Raw genomic sequence first — 14,772 nt, forward strand, 5'->3', positions numbered from 1 at the left:
ACCTGGCATAAAGCATCACTACCACTAAAAATAGGTGTCCAACCTTTCCTGTTGATGGGAAAGCGAATTCCTTCCCTGCATCCTGAAGTCATACCGAGAAGCAGGCTGGAGAGCTGAGCTGAATGAAAACAAACTGTCTACCAGGAGAGCACAAGGCTGCCTCTGGCACAGCCACAACTCAGTGAAGGTTTATGTGAGAATACTGCCTCAGTTTTAGCCTAAGTCTAGTAACACTGATGAAGGTGAAATGGGATTAAATATAGCTCTGTGCAACACCAGGTGAGTAGCAAGGATCCACAACAGCTATTTTATGCATTTACCTTCTGTGGTTTGACTAAAAGTGCAGCAATCTCTGAAGTCACCACACTAACTATAGTAGTAATATCATCTTTGAAGCGATCAGAGAACCGGCTTCTTCGTGGATTATCTTGTTTCTCTATGCTGTGAACATACTGAGCCATACTCTTTATCTGCAAAACAGAAAAATAATATACAAAAATGCCCAAACTGGAGGTAAAACTACTGCTTTCACTTTGTGCCTGGGAGTAAGATTCCCTACTTGTTTTTTCCTGAATGTAATCACTCCCATCTTCTCAGGGCTGCTGTGACAGATCCTACATGTACTCACAATGACAGCAGAGAGCCTGAGACTCACACAGACAGACACTGACTTCTGTTCAGGTTCACGCAGTTGGCTACTCTCGGCACCTGAAATCAGAATGACCCTCCAGAGACCCTTGCATCTGCAGCTCTGAAATGCTGTTTGGAATGTTTGCCCTTCATGATGGCAGACAGGGAGTGATATCTCTGGAATTAATTCTTATTTCTTCACCTGATGTTGGGTTGTTTATATGCTGCCACTGAAAATCAGTGTGATTTTTCCACTGACATCTATCGCTTAGGGGCTCTGTGATTCTGTGAGTTTGGGGAGCCTTGTCACTGCTCTCAGGCTGTTAGCAAAGCAGTAAAGACAGGAACAAGTACTCACAAAGGAAGGGCTTGGTCTGATGTCTGTCTGTCACCCTTCTGCAAGCTGTGTACCACTGTGCATGTAGTCTGCACAGGACTTTGCCATCACAGGCTGTCAGTGGGGAACCAAGTGAATATGGAGGATTCTTTAGTTGTACTTTCTACTTTTCACACTGGGGCTGAATAACCAAAGAGATTACCACCCAACTAAATCTGTGGCTGGATTACCCGCTACATTTTCTCCATTTATCTACTGTAAAATACCACTGTCAAAGCTTACCAGGAGCTCAAAGAAGAACCAGGCATACTTGAAGACAGATTCTCTCACCATCCCCGTGCTGACCACCATCTGCAGTGCCAGCTCCTCGTGGAAATGCTAGATAATAAACATAGAGTGTCAGGAAATGTTTTTTTCAATCAACTCTTCTTTCAGTTCCAACATTGCCCCTCTTCCCTGTGGGAAATTCCCCCAGACTGGAAAGTCAGGAGCTAGATAGGGATGTGCTGACATCCCTGAAGAATCAGAAGGCAGATTTGACCAAAATGACAGACAACTAACATTGGTGGCAAACAGACTTTTTGGGACCCATTTCCTGTGAATCCAGAGTCCTGGATAACTAAACTGGGAAATGCCTTTCGTCTATCCTCAGGCCACTGGCTATATGCACGACAGTGAGCAGTCACATTCCCTACTCTCCACTAAGCACTTTCACTTACCACATTCATGTGTTTTGAGAGAATGTGTAAGTAAGACTGTCTCTGTGGTGGGAGAGAAGCACACAGTGATAATCACAACAGAGCTTGCACAGAGATTTGTAGCTGGAGACAATACTCTGCAGTGAGATGTGACCATCTCACCCAATCCCAATGACCGAAAATTTTAGGAAATACAAATCTGGACTGAAATTTTATTACAATAACTGTTATCTATTCCTGACTTAGACAATAAATTTAATGGGATTCTCAAGCATATCTAAATTGAGTAGGACATATTAATCCATCCAAAATTAGACTGGATATAAACCTCTATGCCTTTTAGCAGAAAACAAACCAATAAAAAGGGGTAAGGAAGGAGAGTTTCTGCACTGTAATTCAGATTCTGAACTGCTCATTTCAGGGTTTCTCCCCTCCTTCTTCATCCAAAGCCACTGTTGCTGATCAATGCCAAACACAAGGCACAGCTCTGGAAAAATTATTGATGTGACATGATATCTTCTATGTTGTTAAAAAGCTATTTGGGAATGAATAGTCAAGATAGGAAGGAATTTATTGGTTATAAAAGCTACAAAAAGGGGAAAAGAAAACATTCGTTACAGAAGAAAGAGATAGCAAACATTTCTGAATGGGGTTTACTGTAACATGTAAGGGCAGGTATACAAGGGTAAACAGCAGTGGAGAAAGACAGAGGCCCTAACATCTTGAGAAAGAAAGCAAAGGGAGGATCCAGGCAGGCTGCTACTTGTCTAAATCAGTCCTGGTAAAAGAAGAAAAAAGTCTAAAGACTCAGGAGCAGAAGGAGAAAAGTTTGGGTAATATTTACGCACTGATTCAATATTCCATCACAAACTCTTTATTCAATGCAACTGGTTGTTATTTTGTTCTCTCTTTCCCCTTTCCTCATTTTGAACCACTAATTATCAGCATAGCCTCAAAAGGCTCCAGGCTCTGTTACTGTGCTCCCTCATGCTTAGTGGTAGCCTACCTTTTTATTGGGCGGTCTTGGGCTTGCACAGACGTTTGGCATGTCATTTGTTCCTTCAACATAGAAAGACATCCGACTGGAGCTGTGATCCATAGGCTGGAGAGCATAGCCAGAAGAAATACATAATAGGAAATTAATACATGATTAAGAGAGACGAAATCAACAGCGGGTTGGTTTGTTTGTTTGTTTGCGGTTGGTTTTTTATTTTTTTGGTGGGGGGGTAGGGGGGGTCCGAAGGCATGCACAGACGGTCACCTAAACAACTCATCTTCTCCGCATCCCAGTCCCCACTGGAGTCCAAAGAACACCCGAATGCCGCAGCCGCAGGGGAGTGCAAATGCCAACACTGCCATCGCGTGTCCAATTGCAGCACTGCAGATGTATTTTGGAAGCGCTACAAGTCACCTTTTCAAAGGGTAAATTTCAAAGGGTCACAGAATCACAGAATCACAGAATCCCAAGGGTTGGAAGGGACCTAAAAAGATCATCCTTTAAGTTTATCCGGTGGCTCTACATCCCAAATTAAATAGCATCTGGGAGTCTTTCCTTCATTAAAAGTAATGCCAAGTTAAAATGAAATGAAATGGCAATAGCCAATTGTGAATTGCTACATTTATCAAAGTGATGAAGCTGTAATATCAAACATTTTACTTCTGTATTAATATGTAAAAAAATTGCCTGCCTTGAACTCTCTTTTTTAGAACACTGTACATTACAGAAAAATTCATAAAGCTATTAAGTTCAAATCTACATTATTAAAAATTGCTATGGATGAATATGTATGTGTGTATAAACATATCAAATAGACTGGCATCTTACTAGTTGTGGTTTAATTTGCTGACGACAAGCACCCATTCACTTTAACTGGACAGGCATGTGATCATTCAGTGGAGAAAAGACTTCAAAATGTTTCTGGAAATAACTTGCTTGAGAAGCAGTATTTTACATAGGTAACACTCAAAGAGAAGCGAGGGGGGATATGGTTCAGAGCTCAGCAGACATGCTGCTGTGGAGTTTTGCAGGGTTGCAGCTAGGAGCAGGCTCCTTACGCAGGCAAAAAATCCTGCTTTTCTCAGAGACACAGCTTCCCAGCTCCTGCTGAATAAGGAACTCTAGATTTTGGTTTGCCCAGACAGCTAAGCACAGCCACCCTCATCAAGCCCTGAAATGAGCCTAGGATGCTGTAGACTGGGAAGCACCAGGTGCCAAACAGGGAAGCAAAACTCATATTTTTGGAAATCATTATCCTTTCTATCCTGCAAGCTGTTGGTGGCATATGTAGCTGTGGATAAGAAAGACAGAGGAAGTTGTGTTTCACTCTGTAGCTGAATTAAGTACTTGGAAAAGACCCAGTTACAAAATCTGCAAAATATCACCTGTACTATAGGTAATATGAAATCATGGGGCTGCTATCATAGAAATTGCTCCGCGATTTGAAAAAAAAAAACAAAACAACCAAACACATCAAAACGAAAAAAAAAACCAAACCAAAAACCAACCCCCCCCCCAAACCCCAAACAAACAAAAAACCAAACCCCAAACCAACCAACCAACCAACCAACCAAAAGACCTAGAAGGAGCAAGAATAAATTATCAGTGTATTTTAGGAAAACTATTTCTCTTCTGAGGAGTCTTTCACTTCTTTTAGAATTTGTTCCAATTAGAAAGTGTAATTGTTAGTAGTCCTTTCTCACACTGTGTACCTGGACCAGGCCATGTCACCAAATGTGAACAGAACCTAAATGTCATGAAGAATAGGAGATTGAGGCACATCAAAAAAGAAAATACCTCTGTGGAGTGCCTGTGTCTCAAATGAAAGACAGAGCTCTTACCTGTTGCTCTTTTCACTGAAAAGAGACATCAGAATTTAGCAATAGGATTTACCATTTACCTATGCCAAATCAGCTAAACCACAAGTGCTTCTGGTGATATATACAGTGCATCTATAAGAAGCAAACCCTACCATCAATGAACAAATCTAGATTATTAGGTCTGGGTCCACACAATTCCCCAGGTATCTGGCCTTGTTCTCTTACCTTGGATGATATGATGTTTTTGACTTCCTCATCATTAGCACTTTGTGTAACAGCAATGTCAGGATTGCTGCAGCTGATCACTCGGCTCTGAAGGAGTTTACTCCCAACAGACATTGCAGAAGTGCGTCCAAATGTGTAATAACGAGACTCTGTTGAAATGCCACTGCTGCCTGCACCTGCCCATAGGAAGATGTTGGAACTAAGACTAGAAGACATATATATGAGACAAAAACGAGATTCAAGCCAGCTTTGCTCACTGCTGATATAGCATTAATACTTCAAATAGCATAAAGCTCCTGAAAGTCTCACTACAAACTGCATCATTAACAATTACATAGGCATAGGATGACAAAGGGCATGGGTGGTTGTAACAAAAGCAGTAACAAATTCTTAACTGGGCTACCTGAGCAACAGCTCTGCTACAATAGCTCTGTTTTTCTCCCATCAACTCTTCTTAATTTCCTGTAGATTAAGACAGGCCTAAACACAAAATGTCACCTTCAACACATAAGATTTAACATGTCCAAAGTACCCCAGAAAGCAGAGATCACTGCCAGCAGGAATTTCACTAAATGATTACCTAGTTTTCAGCCTCCCCATGGACCTTATTTTTCCAGGATAAATAATTTCCAAGTGTAGGTAAACTCAGAGATTTTAGCTCATCCTAACATCAATCTAAATGTCCCTTAAGAGGGATTTAAATGAACATTTAAAAGAGAAAAGGGCCTACATTTCTTTAGCTCCCACAGTACAGCTACTTGGTGGTAAGTCAGCTGATATATAGCAATCACTCAGATGAATTCTTTAGGATTTTAGGCTTTAGGACAGTGGACTGCGGCAGAATAACATAATAGCTGAGGTTTGAAGGGACCTCTGGAGGTCATCTGATCCAAATTCACGCTCAAGCAGAATCACCTAGAGCCAGTTGCCCAGGATCATGTCCAGATGTCTAATAACTCCAAGGTGAAAAATTTCACCACCTCTCTGGGCATCCTGTGCCAGTGCCAGTCACCCTCACATGAATAAAGTGTTTCCAGACAGAGGGTACCTCCCATGTTTCAGTCTCTGCTCACTGCCTCTGGTACCGTCACTGGGCACCAGGGGAAACAGCCTGGCTCTGTCATCTTTGCACTCTCCCTTCAGGTCTTTCTATACATTGAAGATCCTCCCTCAGCGTGCTCTTCTCCAGGCTGAAGAGTACCAGATCTCTCAGCTTTTCCTTATTGGAGAGATGCTCCAGTCCCTTCATCACTTTTGTCACTCTTGGCTGGTCTCTCTTCAGCATGTTCATATCTCTTTTGTACTGAGAAGCCCAGAACTGGACACAGTACTGCAGGTGTGGCCACCCCAGTGCTGAGCAGAGGAGAAAGATCACTTCCCTAATCTGCTGGACAACATACAGGGTTTTATCACCTGATGACACTGCTAATGCAATGGACAAATTGGCAGAGCTTGACCCTACACCACTTGGCAGTAAGTAAGTTTGCATGGAAAGCAGTTTACTGATGTACAGGCCAGTAAGAAATCAGCATCTTAACACCACTTTAGTTTTTGGAGAAAATTCCTCTAGAGAAAGCCTCAATTTAGGAGATGTTTCTCACTTCATGAAAAGTGGCTTCATGAGATGTCTCTCACTTCATGTCTACCTTCATGAAAATACAGCACTGCATATAGCTGTGGAGTCCCTTCACCTCAACCTCGCACCTTAAATGAATGACTGAGAGATAGAGATTAGGGAGGGCAAGTTCATAGCAGTGCTGAGATCCCTTCCTCTGAGAAAAATTGCGTATCTGAACAGATGTGCTTAAACAGTAGGCAATCTGAGTCTGAGAAGTTGTGCTTGCTATTTTATAAGCCAAATCGTCAGAAGCACCATGCTGAATAGCATGTATCAAGAAAAAAGAATATTTTTGCAACCTTTGCACCAACATTACCTGGCTTGACAACTTCTCTTTGAGGGTCTGGCAGATGAAATACATAGTAGATATAAGAAGCCAGGAGGCAGTTCCTCCCATGCTGGTCTTTACTCAGGTCTTTGCTGTTGTGGAGACTGTTCACTATTGCAACCACAGACTCAAAGGCAAACTGTGAGAAGTTGGCTATGAAACAAAGGCAAGAATTAGTCTCAGAACTACATTATACAATATAATTAGGTGAGGGCATTCTTTGTACCAACAACAACTAATCCTACTTCAGCAACTCCATCAACAACTAACCCTAATGCTTTACTTCAATCCTTAACAAATTCAGCTCTCTAGACAGCAACCTGACCAGATCCAAGGCCTACACATGCAAATAACCACTCTTTGGTAGACATGCTGACTTTCAACTCAATCACTTTGTGCTACATAAAAGTAGATCGTAACTGTTAACTGCCATTTCTAGCAGTCTTCACACATTTCGTATAAAATACGAAGAACACCAAGACTCACTAGTCTCCTGCTGACAGATAAACACAAGCTAGCAGGCTTTTGCAAAAATTACAGAATCACAGAATGGTTTGGGTTAGAAAGAGCCTTAAAGAACATCTAGTTCCACACCCCCTGCCCAGGGGCAGATGGCAGGGACATCTTCTACTAGACCACGTTGCTCAAAGCCCCTGTTAACAGTAGATGACAAGTGTTGTTTACCAAAATGAGACAATAAACTACATCACTCCAAGTGTGCCTTCCTTCCAGAGTTAATACTTGTGATGGGTAATTGGCAGACTCAGTAACAGAAAAATCCATGTGCATTACTATGCCTTCTCCATTCATGTGTTCACCCAACTCTGCCTAAAGATATTTGTACAGAGGATATAGTGCAGTCAGCAATCTCAGTTGCAGGATAAGAGATTTGCTGATGCTTTTGTTGCAAAACAACTGAATTCCAAACAAAGTTAAACCACGGCCCACTTTTTGACCTATATTTCCATATAAGTGCTACAATTTAACATACCTTCCAACCAGAGTCTGAGAGTCTCATGTGTAAGGGGGAAAGGAGAGAAGACAGGAACTCAGTTAAATCTAATTAAACTGTGTAGTGAAACCGTGTTTTGAGAAGCACAACTCCTTTTGAAGTGGGCTACCCCAAATATAAAATCTGAGCCTGGGTATTTAGCGACCATTTCCCCCGTCCCTATTCTAGGTTGCTTGCACTACCACTTCAAGGCCATGCACCAGTAAATACCTGTCTGGCCAGCTATGACCATGGGTTGTACAGCCAGCTGGAATAGTTTATCTAGTACCAAATGTAAAAACAAGACAAGAGGCTCAAGGCGTGAAGAATTCAAACAAATAATGCTGAGTTTCAATTCATGCTCCAGTGTAGCCTCTGTAATCTTCTGGTCCATCAGTCGAATGGGGAATGACACTTGACTTTCCAAAGAATGGCACAGGGTGAAGAACTTCTCCAGGTGAATGTCCTGCAAATACAGTACACTCACAGTTAACGAAGTTCATATAGCTCAGGCTGCTGCTAGCTAAGCAAACGTGATTGTCCCACCTGATGGGATGAGAGAAAGTGTTTTCACCCTTCTAGCTTGCAGTAGTGGCTAGTCCTAGAGATCAATTTGTAAAACAGCTGTCACAGCCTTTTGCTTGTTCCTTTTCACCTGGCCCAAATTCAGACTCTGGTTAGATCAGACTAGAAGCAGAAAAGTTAAAGCCCTCACTAGAGTGGTTGCTTCATTTCATGAAAAGACTGTTTCTTCTCGCTAACAAAATTCTGTCACATCATAAGTCTATAGTCCCTCTGTCATCGCACCTAAATTCCAACTACATACAAGTTACGTGCCTTACGAGTATGTCCTACTTACATTTAAAAAGCATGCTGCAAAAGGGTCATAGACCAGCTTCAGACACGGGGCTTCCAGTTGTTAGGACATTGCTACCAGGGTTAACTAGAATGGGTTGATGGGGGTAAGTACTGTAAAGCAGCAGAAACAAAACAAAGCTGCTCTGCCTCAAACCAGTATCCCAATAATATGGTGAAACTCCGATTTCCTATTACATTTAAATGACCAGAATCATAGAGCTCTCATTCAACACTAAGCTTGTGTCCCCAAACTACATGGCATTGACAGCTGAGGCACCTAAAGAGTTCTGGCAGTATAACCTGTCCCTTGAGGCAGGGAGGTGCTATGTCTCTGCAGATGTGGACACATTGTCTAAACCAGCCTTGCAGAAAAGAAGATGAAGACTGCAGAAACTGGAACTGTGCCCTGCCAGCATCTTTCAAGCACAGCCTAAGTGGACATTTGCTGAGCTGAGAGGGCGCCAGACTTCCTATTGCTTGATGTGACTTGATGCTGAGAGTGCTCATTTGTTCACTTGTACCAACAAATCTCATTTCACCAAAGGATTTAATTCACTGAGGGTATCAGGTTATTTTCATAGCCATTAGTTGCTTTTAAACCTGTGTGGGCTTAAACATTTCCCTTTCATAAACCTCCTGAGGGGCCTGGACATCTGAATTCTCTTTGAAATGAAACTACAGCTGTATATTGCTTCTGATGCATTACCTGAGCGTGAACAGATGAAACAGCTTGCACTGCAACATTGAAAACACCCTTGTGTCCTTCAACCCACTTAATAGGCGGTGTCTGAGATGGAACTTTCTGTAATGGAAAAGAAATATGGGAATTGTCATCTTCCTTTTAATGATCAAACTGAAAGCCTGTTTACTTGGAAATCTATGGGGCATTCACACTATTAATTTCCTTTTAGATATCTCAATTCAGTAACATACAGAGGACCACGGCTAGGCACCTTCTTGTTCTCATAGACTAGATGGAGGGAAGTTGACGCATTGAACAGGAATGTATCTTCTGAGGGGTATATTTAAGGTTAGAAGTTTCCCAGTTAAAACACTGCCAAAGGCACTCCATGGTGATGTGATGCAGTTTTAACCCTGTGGACAGTTTCCTACTTGCCATATTTACTCAGACAGAATGGTTTTCTGCTCCACTGGCAGCACCTGATTCAATTTCTCCTCCCTCTCTCACGCAGCCACAAAAAAAATGAGCAAATCATCTTCTGGAAGAAAGCAAATTATTGACTTGACACCCTCTAAACAAATGTATCCCTGATTAGACAATTTACAAGGATTTGCTTGGATAACTAAATCTAAAAAATACAATATAACACTATAAAATAATAATACCACCAGTGACAATAATAACAACACATTTTTCTCCAGAGCTTTCCCCTTTTAAAATATAAAAGGGAGCCATTGTCTACTAGCAGACAGCAATGTTAGTTTGTAAAACACTTATGCTGTTCTTCTACATTAGGCAAATACTATCTATTTTTCTTTGTTACCTCAGGAGAGTGGATTGAGTAGTGGAAAGGCAGCTTATCCAATGCAACAGGAAGACAGTAATGTCCAGTTTGAAGACGATCATTTAACAGAATTGGCAGCCACTGAAACAAATGAAAACACAGCAATATTAATGACTATATATGATTAGAGCTATTTATCTAATTTGTTATGTGCAGTCAACAAAACAACAAATGAGATATTGACCCAAGCTACTCTGTTCTAACCGATTCAACAGTAATTTCTTTGCATTTTTAATTCACTGATGGCTACTGTAGAAAAATATACCAGTCTGCTTTACAAACCATCCTGTTTGAAGAAGACAAACACTGAGCTTTTCATGTGTGACATATATTTTTCTGAAAATCTTACCAGAGGAATGTACTAGAGTCCATACTTTTATTTCAAATATCATGTGTTTTGAATAGACTGACCCTTGACGTTGACAAAAATCAAGAGAATTGAAGTTTTGCTAAGGATAAATTGAACATCTCGGTCATGATCACCATGGAAATTAAGGACAGAATGACTCACCATAACTCTGTGTTGATATTTGGACACAATTTTTCTCCTATTAATGTCTGAAAGAGGCTGTGCATTTGAGTATCACAAGGCAGGAATATTTTGTACTTAGATAAACAGAAGCTTGAAAATTAAGTCCTTGTCTATGTCAAGTCTCACTCCTGAACTATGAACTAATTTACTTCCTACCAATCCCATTGACATTGGTGGGACTACATCTGTTTATAAAAGAAAGCCCATTTGAAAGGATTCACTATATTAAAAAAAAAAAATACAAACTTCAAATCAGGAACACATGGAAAGCGCTTGTCTGTCCCCACTGCTCAATTGCTGACCATGGCACTAGAGTGTTTTCAAATCTGTATTATCATTATCTATGCTTTCCTTTTATTTTAAAATCTCTCCAGTTAAAAATACTGATTGATAAATAAAAAGGTCTAATGGACTATGCTACAATATGTATTTCTTAAGCTAAAACATGCTAGTCTCAACAAGAAGATAATGACTGCAAGAGAATTATATTTTACTTTCTAGATTCTTCCTTCGTTTCAATTTTGCTGTGGGTAAAAGACACTTTAGAACATAAACAATATGTCATACAAAACCTAATTGAAATGAGTAAATACCTTGTATATGAATGTGTTATGTAACAGTAAATAATTGTAATTGCATATGTTTTAGGATTGCAACTTTTTGCAATAAAATAGGATATAACAAAATTAGTTGATATGCTATAAAGCATCTTTGCTGCAAATATTCAGGTGCATACTTTGGTTTTGTCAGCTGAATTCATCAACTTCAAAGACACCTAATGCAAAAGTATAGGGCAAGGATGCAACAGCACAGGTGCATCTTGTTTCTGTGACCTACTTGTTTTGATTTATTACCATAACCAGAAAGGGAATATATGATGAAATTCTTGACAAGGAAAGAGTCTGTTTGCACAGGATACAGTTACACATATATACATATATACATGCACACACCCTTATATATCACATGGAACTTACTGAATACCCAAGGAGGGTCTCCACAGATGCTCCTTGTTTTGGCTGGCAGCTGATGTGATAGAATGTGAACAATAAATGGTGTTTCTCTGTGAGTTTTGCTGGCAGCTTAATTTTCACTTCTTCATAGAAGTCAGGTGACCTGTTTAAAAAAAATGCAAAGCACATTTCCAGTGTAAGTATGAGACTGAGTAGGAAGCAAGTTTGCCACAAGGCTTTTATCTGCCATAGTTCTAAACACTGTGTAAGTCCTGAAAACATACACATATATACAGCTGTATTTATGAACTACCTACAGCTTTGAATCAGCTGGAATCTTTCACCTTTATACTTTCAAAAATATTCAATCTCAGTTTTCGTTTCCCAAGTAAATCCTGTAAATTCCGTAAATCCTAAATCACAAGTCCAAATTCATAAAAATGAAGCCCCTTCAGATCTTTTGGATCTATGAATTCATCAAAGTGAACAGTTACAAGGTTTTGCTGCTGCTTCCTGCTCCTCCTCCTTAGTCATCAGATTAGGAACATTTTCAACCAACCTCTGAACAGCTCCAAACAAGAAAAGCAATGATTTATTATGCAATGGTCACTTACACAAATGAATATAGCAGTATGAATTAGATATTAGACAGGATGTAAATGTTTGAAAGGGATTAGTACCAGCACTGCTTGATGAATTATACAGGCTAAGAATTACGTAAAGAGCTCATGATTAATACTTCTTAAGTCACACAAATAGTAACAGTACTTACTTATTATGGTATGTGATAGCTGTATATGTTTCTTGCACAAATTCTGGACCTGAAGATTTCCCAAAAATTACCTACGTTAAGAAGCAAATAAAGTAACAGCAGTCAGGTCTAACACACCTAATAGTCATAATCTTGTATAAATATTGTATAAAGGCAGTACCTGAAGGCTGAAAATTAATTTCCAATTTTATCTCAGCACATTGGCACAAATGTCTTACTACCAAACACCTTCCCCACACACCATTCAAGGTAAAACACCACAAAAATGGAGCAGACATTAGTTCCAGAGCCACTGACTATTTCATATCACATTCTCCCGTCAGGCTAAAAAGTTGGGAATTGCAGGAATAAAGTTGTGGTAAACCTCTTACTCACTGTCACATTGTCTTTAACTAAATTCTAAAAAGTTAAAAGTATTTTTTTGAAGTTCGTTTTTCAGTTGCAGCCTGCTCATTTAGGGTGAGATCCATCTCACTTTACCTTAAAGGTCCAAAGTTCTTTTATAATCAGTGAAGAGAAATAGGCATTTTTGGTGCTTGGCATTCTTCCCTTACTGCAGACACAGCCTCATGTTAAGGTCCTGGAATCCAGTAGCTTTAAAGGGAGCCCTGGGAGATGAGCTTAGACAAGGGTATCTGTACCGCACAAGTATGCACAGAGGTGAAGCCTTGTCAAAGCAGAGAGCAGTGCTAGATGAACTGTATTTGTCAAAATATTTGTCAAAAGTATTTGTCAAAACCTAATCATAATATGAGCAGAGTTTAAGGAAACCAACAATGCAGTATGGTGTAAAAGATGGTACTATATTTGCATGGCACAGCTCCAGCTCTGGGCAAAGTGTGGCTTGGGGAAGTACTGCACTGATGCTCTGATTCCAGTTCCAGAGGTCATGTGGAGTAAGGATGTGAAGTATGCACTGTGCAGTATGATAAAGGCTGGTCAGGTGTCAGTCCTTGCTCCAACAAATCAAAGACTTGTTCAAAATCATACCAGAATTCCTCAAAGTAGTATTTCCACTTTTTTTTTCCCCCTTCTAACAGAAAAAATCGCAAAATATTTCATCACAATGTCATTCTAAAATAGCTAATTGCACTGTCTGAAAAGTTCCAAAAAAATTCAGGCTAAAGCAGACACCTGGGATAGAACACTTCAAACTGAACATCTGAAGTCTGGTAAAGCTGAAGAGAGGATTTTATAATGAGAAATGTTGAATAACCTGAATACAGACAGTGCTACCTGCTCTGCTAGTACCAGACTCATATGCGGTAATAGACAGTTTGCCTCAAACACGGAAAACTCTACCTACACTGCATGCTAGTGCACCTGTTCAGATTAAGGCAATGAAGATCCCAACTTCTACCTTCCAGTGTTAGCATCTGAGTATTTGTGTATACATAGTGCATATGGGGAGGTTACACTGGCAGATAGCCTCCAACACTCTTGAAAGGTCTCTGAGAATTTACCATTAGGTTTTCCAACACAGCATTGACTTAAGATGTCACCCTTCTGAAAATACAGTAGGAAGACTTAGATAAGAGGGAGTAAATATGCCTCTGTTCCACTTGAGTGCCAAGTCTTCCCTGCTGTGGGTAAGGCCCTGCTTTCTGATGAGAATGACAAGCTTCACAAGCTCTCTAATGTTAGGCTTCCTAAGAAGCCACACTAAAAGCTATGGTGATGGAAAGAACACACTGAGTTATCTCTTCAGAGGTTCCTCAGGAGCACATGTAAGGAAAAGTCTGCTAAGAAATCTCAACATTTATTACCGGCATTGCACAGGATGGGTCTTCACCACACATAAACTGGATCTTGATAGTAAGGTTTCTTGCAGAAGCTGGTCGATTAGCGAAATTCAGCCTCTGGGGGTAAACATACAGGAGATTTCTGGAAGAAAGGAAAGGAAGAATAGAAAGGGTAAATGCCAAGATTTTGCATTTCAAAATGAAGTGCACAAACTAGCATTTTGCTGATTCCTCTCCCTGTCCTTCCACCTAGATCATGAGAGATTTGCCACAACTTCATTTCAAAAGTTAAGTTCTTGCTGTGACACAAAGAACATGCCGTGTTTTAGGTTTCCTATACAGAAGCTATGAAGGCAGTCTTCCTATCTTTTTCATTTTATTTTTTTAATGAATAATTCCCAGTTACAAATGAATGAGTATCTCTGCTTGATGTAACGAAAAGAGGAATCTATCAAGGAAGCAGCTCCCTCCTCAGCTGTGAAAAATCAGATTTTGAAAGGGGTAAGGAATTACTCAGAGGTGATGAAACAAGTAAATAAGCAAATAAAACAAGCAGTTGAAGTTCATACTTTCCTGGTTTATAGCAAAAAAATGGCAGATATTTCTACATTGTGCAAATCAAAAAGTGGTACCAGTAACCCAAGTAAACAGAAATAAGAAATTTTGAACTATCATTCTAGAAACTGAAATACTTTTTAGTAATGGATATGAATAATGCTTTAAAATATATTCTTTGCTGTTTACT

At 40.1% G+C, this 14,772-nt stretch overlaps 1 protein-coding gene across 1 annotated transcript in view; it reads right to left on the reverse strand.

The window, feature by feature from the left end:
- The window catches only part of DOCK8 (dedicator of cytokinesis 8), a 71,972-nt gene that overhangs the window by 36,706 nt on the left and 20,494 nt on the right, over positions 1-14,772 (reverse strand). Inside the window, exons 14-24 of the mRNA XM_065661765.1 lie at positions 14,052-14,169; positions 12,286-12,356; positions 11,538-11,676; positions 10,008-10,109; positions 9,209-9,304; positions 7,876-8,110; positions 6,642-6,806; positions 4,708-4,883; positions 2,672-2,767; positions 1,250-1,345; positions 321-470 (exon numbers count right to left, since the gene is read on the reverse strand). Of these exons, the coding sequence (XP_065517837.1) occupies positions 321-470; positions 1,250-1,345; positions 2,672-2,767; positions 4,708-4,883; positions 6,642-6,806; positions 7,876-8,110; positions 9,209-9,304; positions 10,008-10,109; positions 11,538-11,676; positions 12,286-12,356; positions 14,052-14,169 (1,444 nt within the window). The remainder of the gene's footprint in view (positions 1-320; positions 471-1,249; positions 1,346-2,671; positions 2,768-4,707; positions 4,884-6,641; positions 6,807-7,875; positions 8,111-9,208; positions 9,305-10,007; positions 10,110-11,537; positions 11,677-12,285; positions 12,357-14,051; positions 14,170-14,772) is intronic.

This window comes from Lathamus discolor, chromosome Z (genome assembly GCF_037157495.1).
Source record: "Lathamus discolor isolate bLatDis1 chromosome Z, bLatDis1.hap1, whole genome shotgun sequence".
Taxonomy (NCBI): Eukaryota; Metazoa; Chordata; class Aves; order Psittaciformes; family Psittacidae; genus Lathamus; species Lathamus discolor.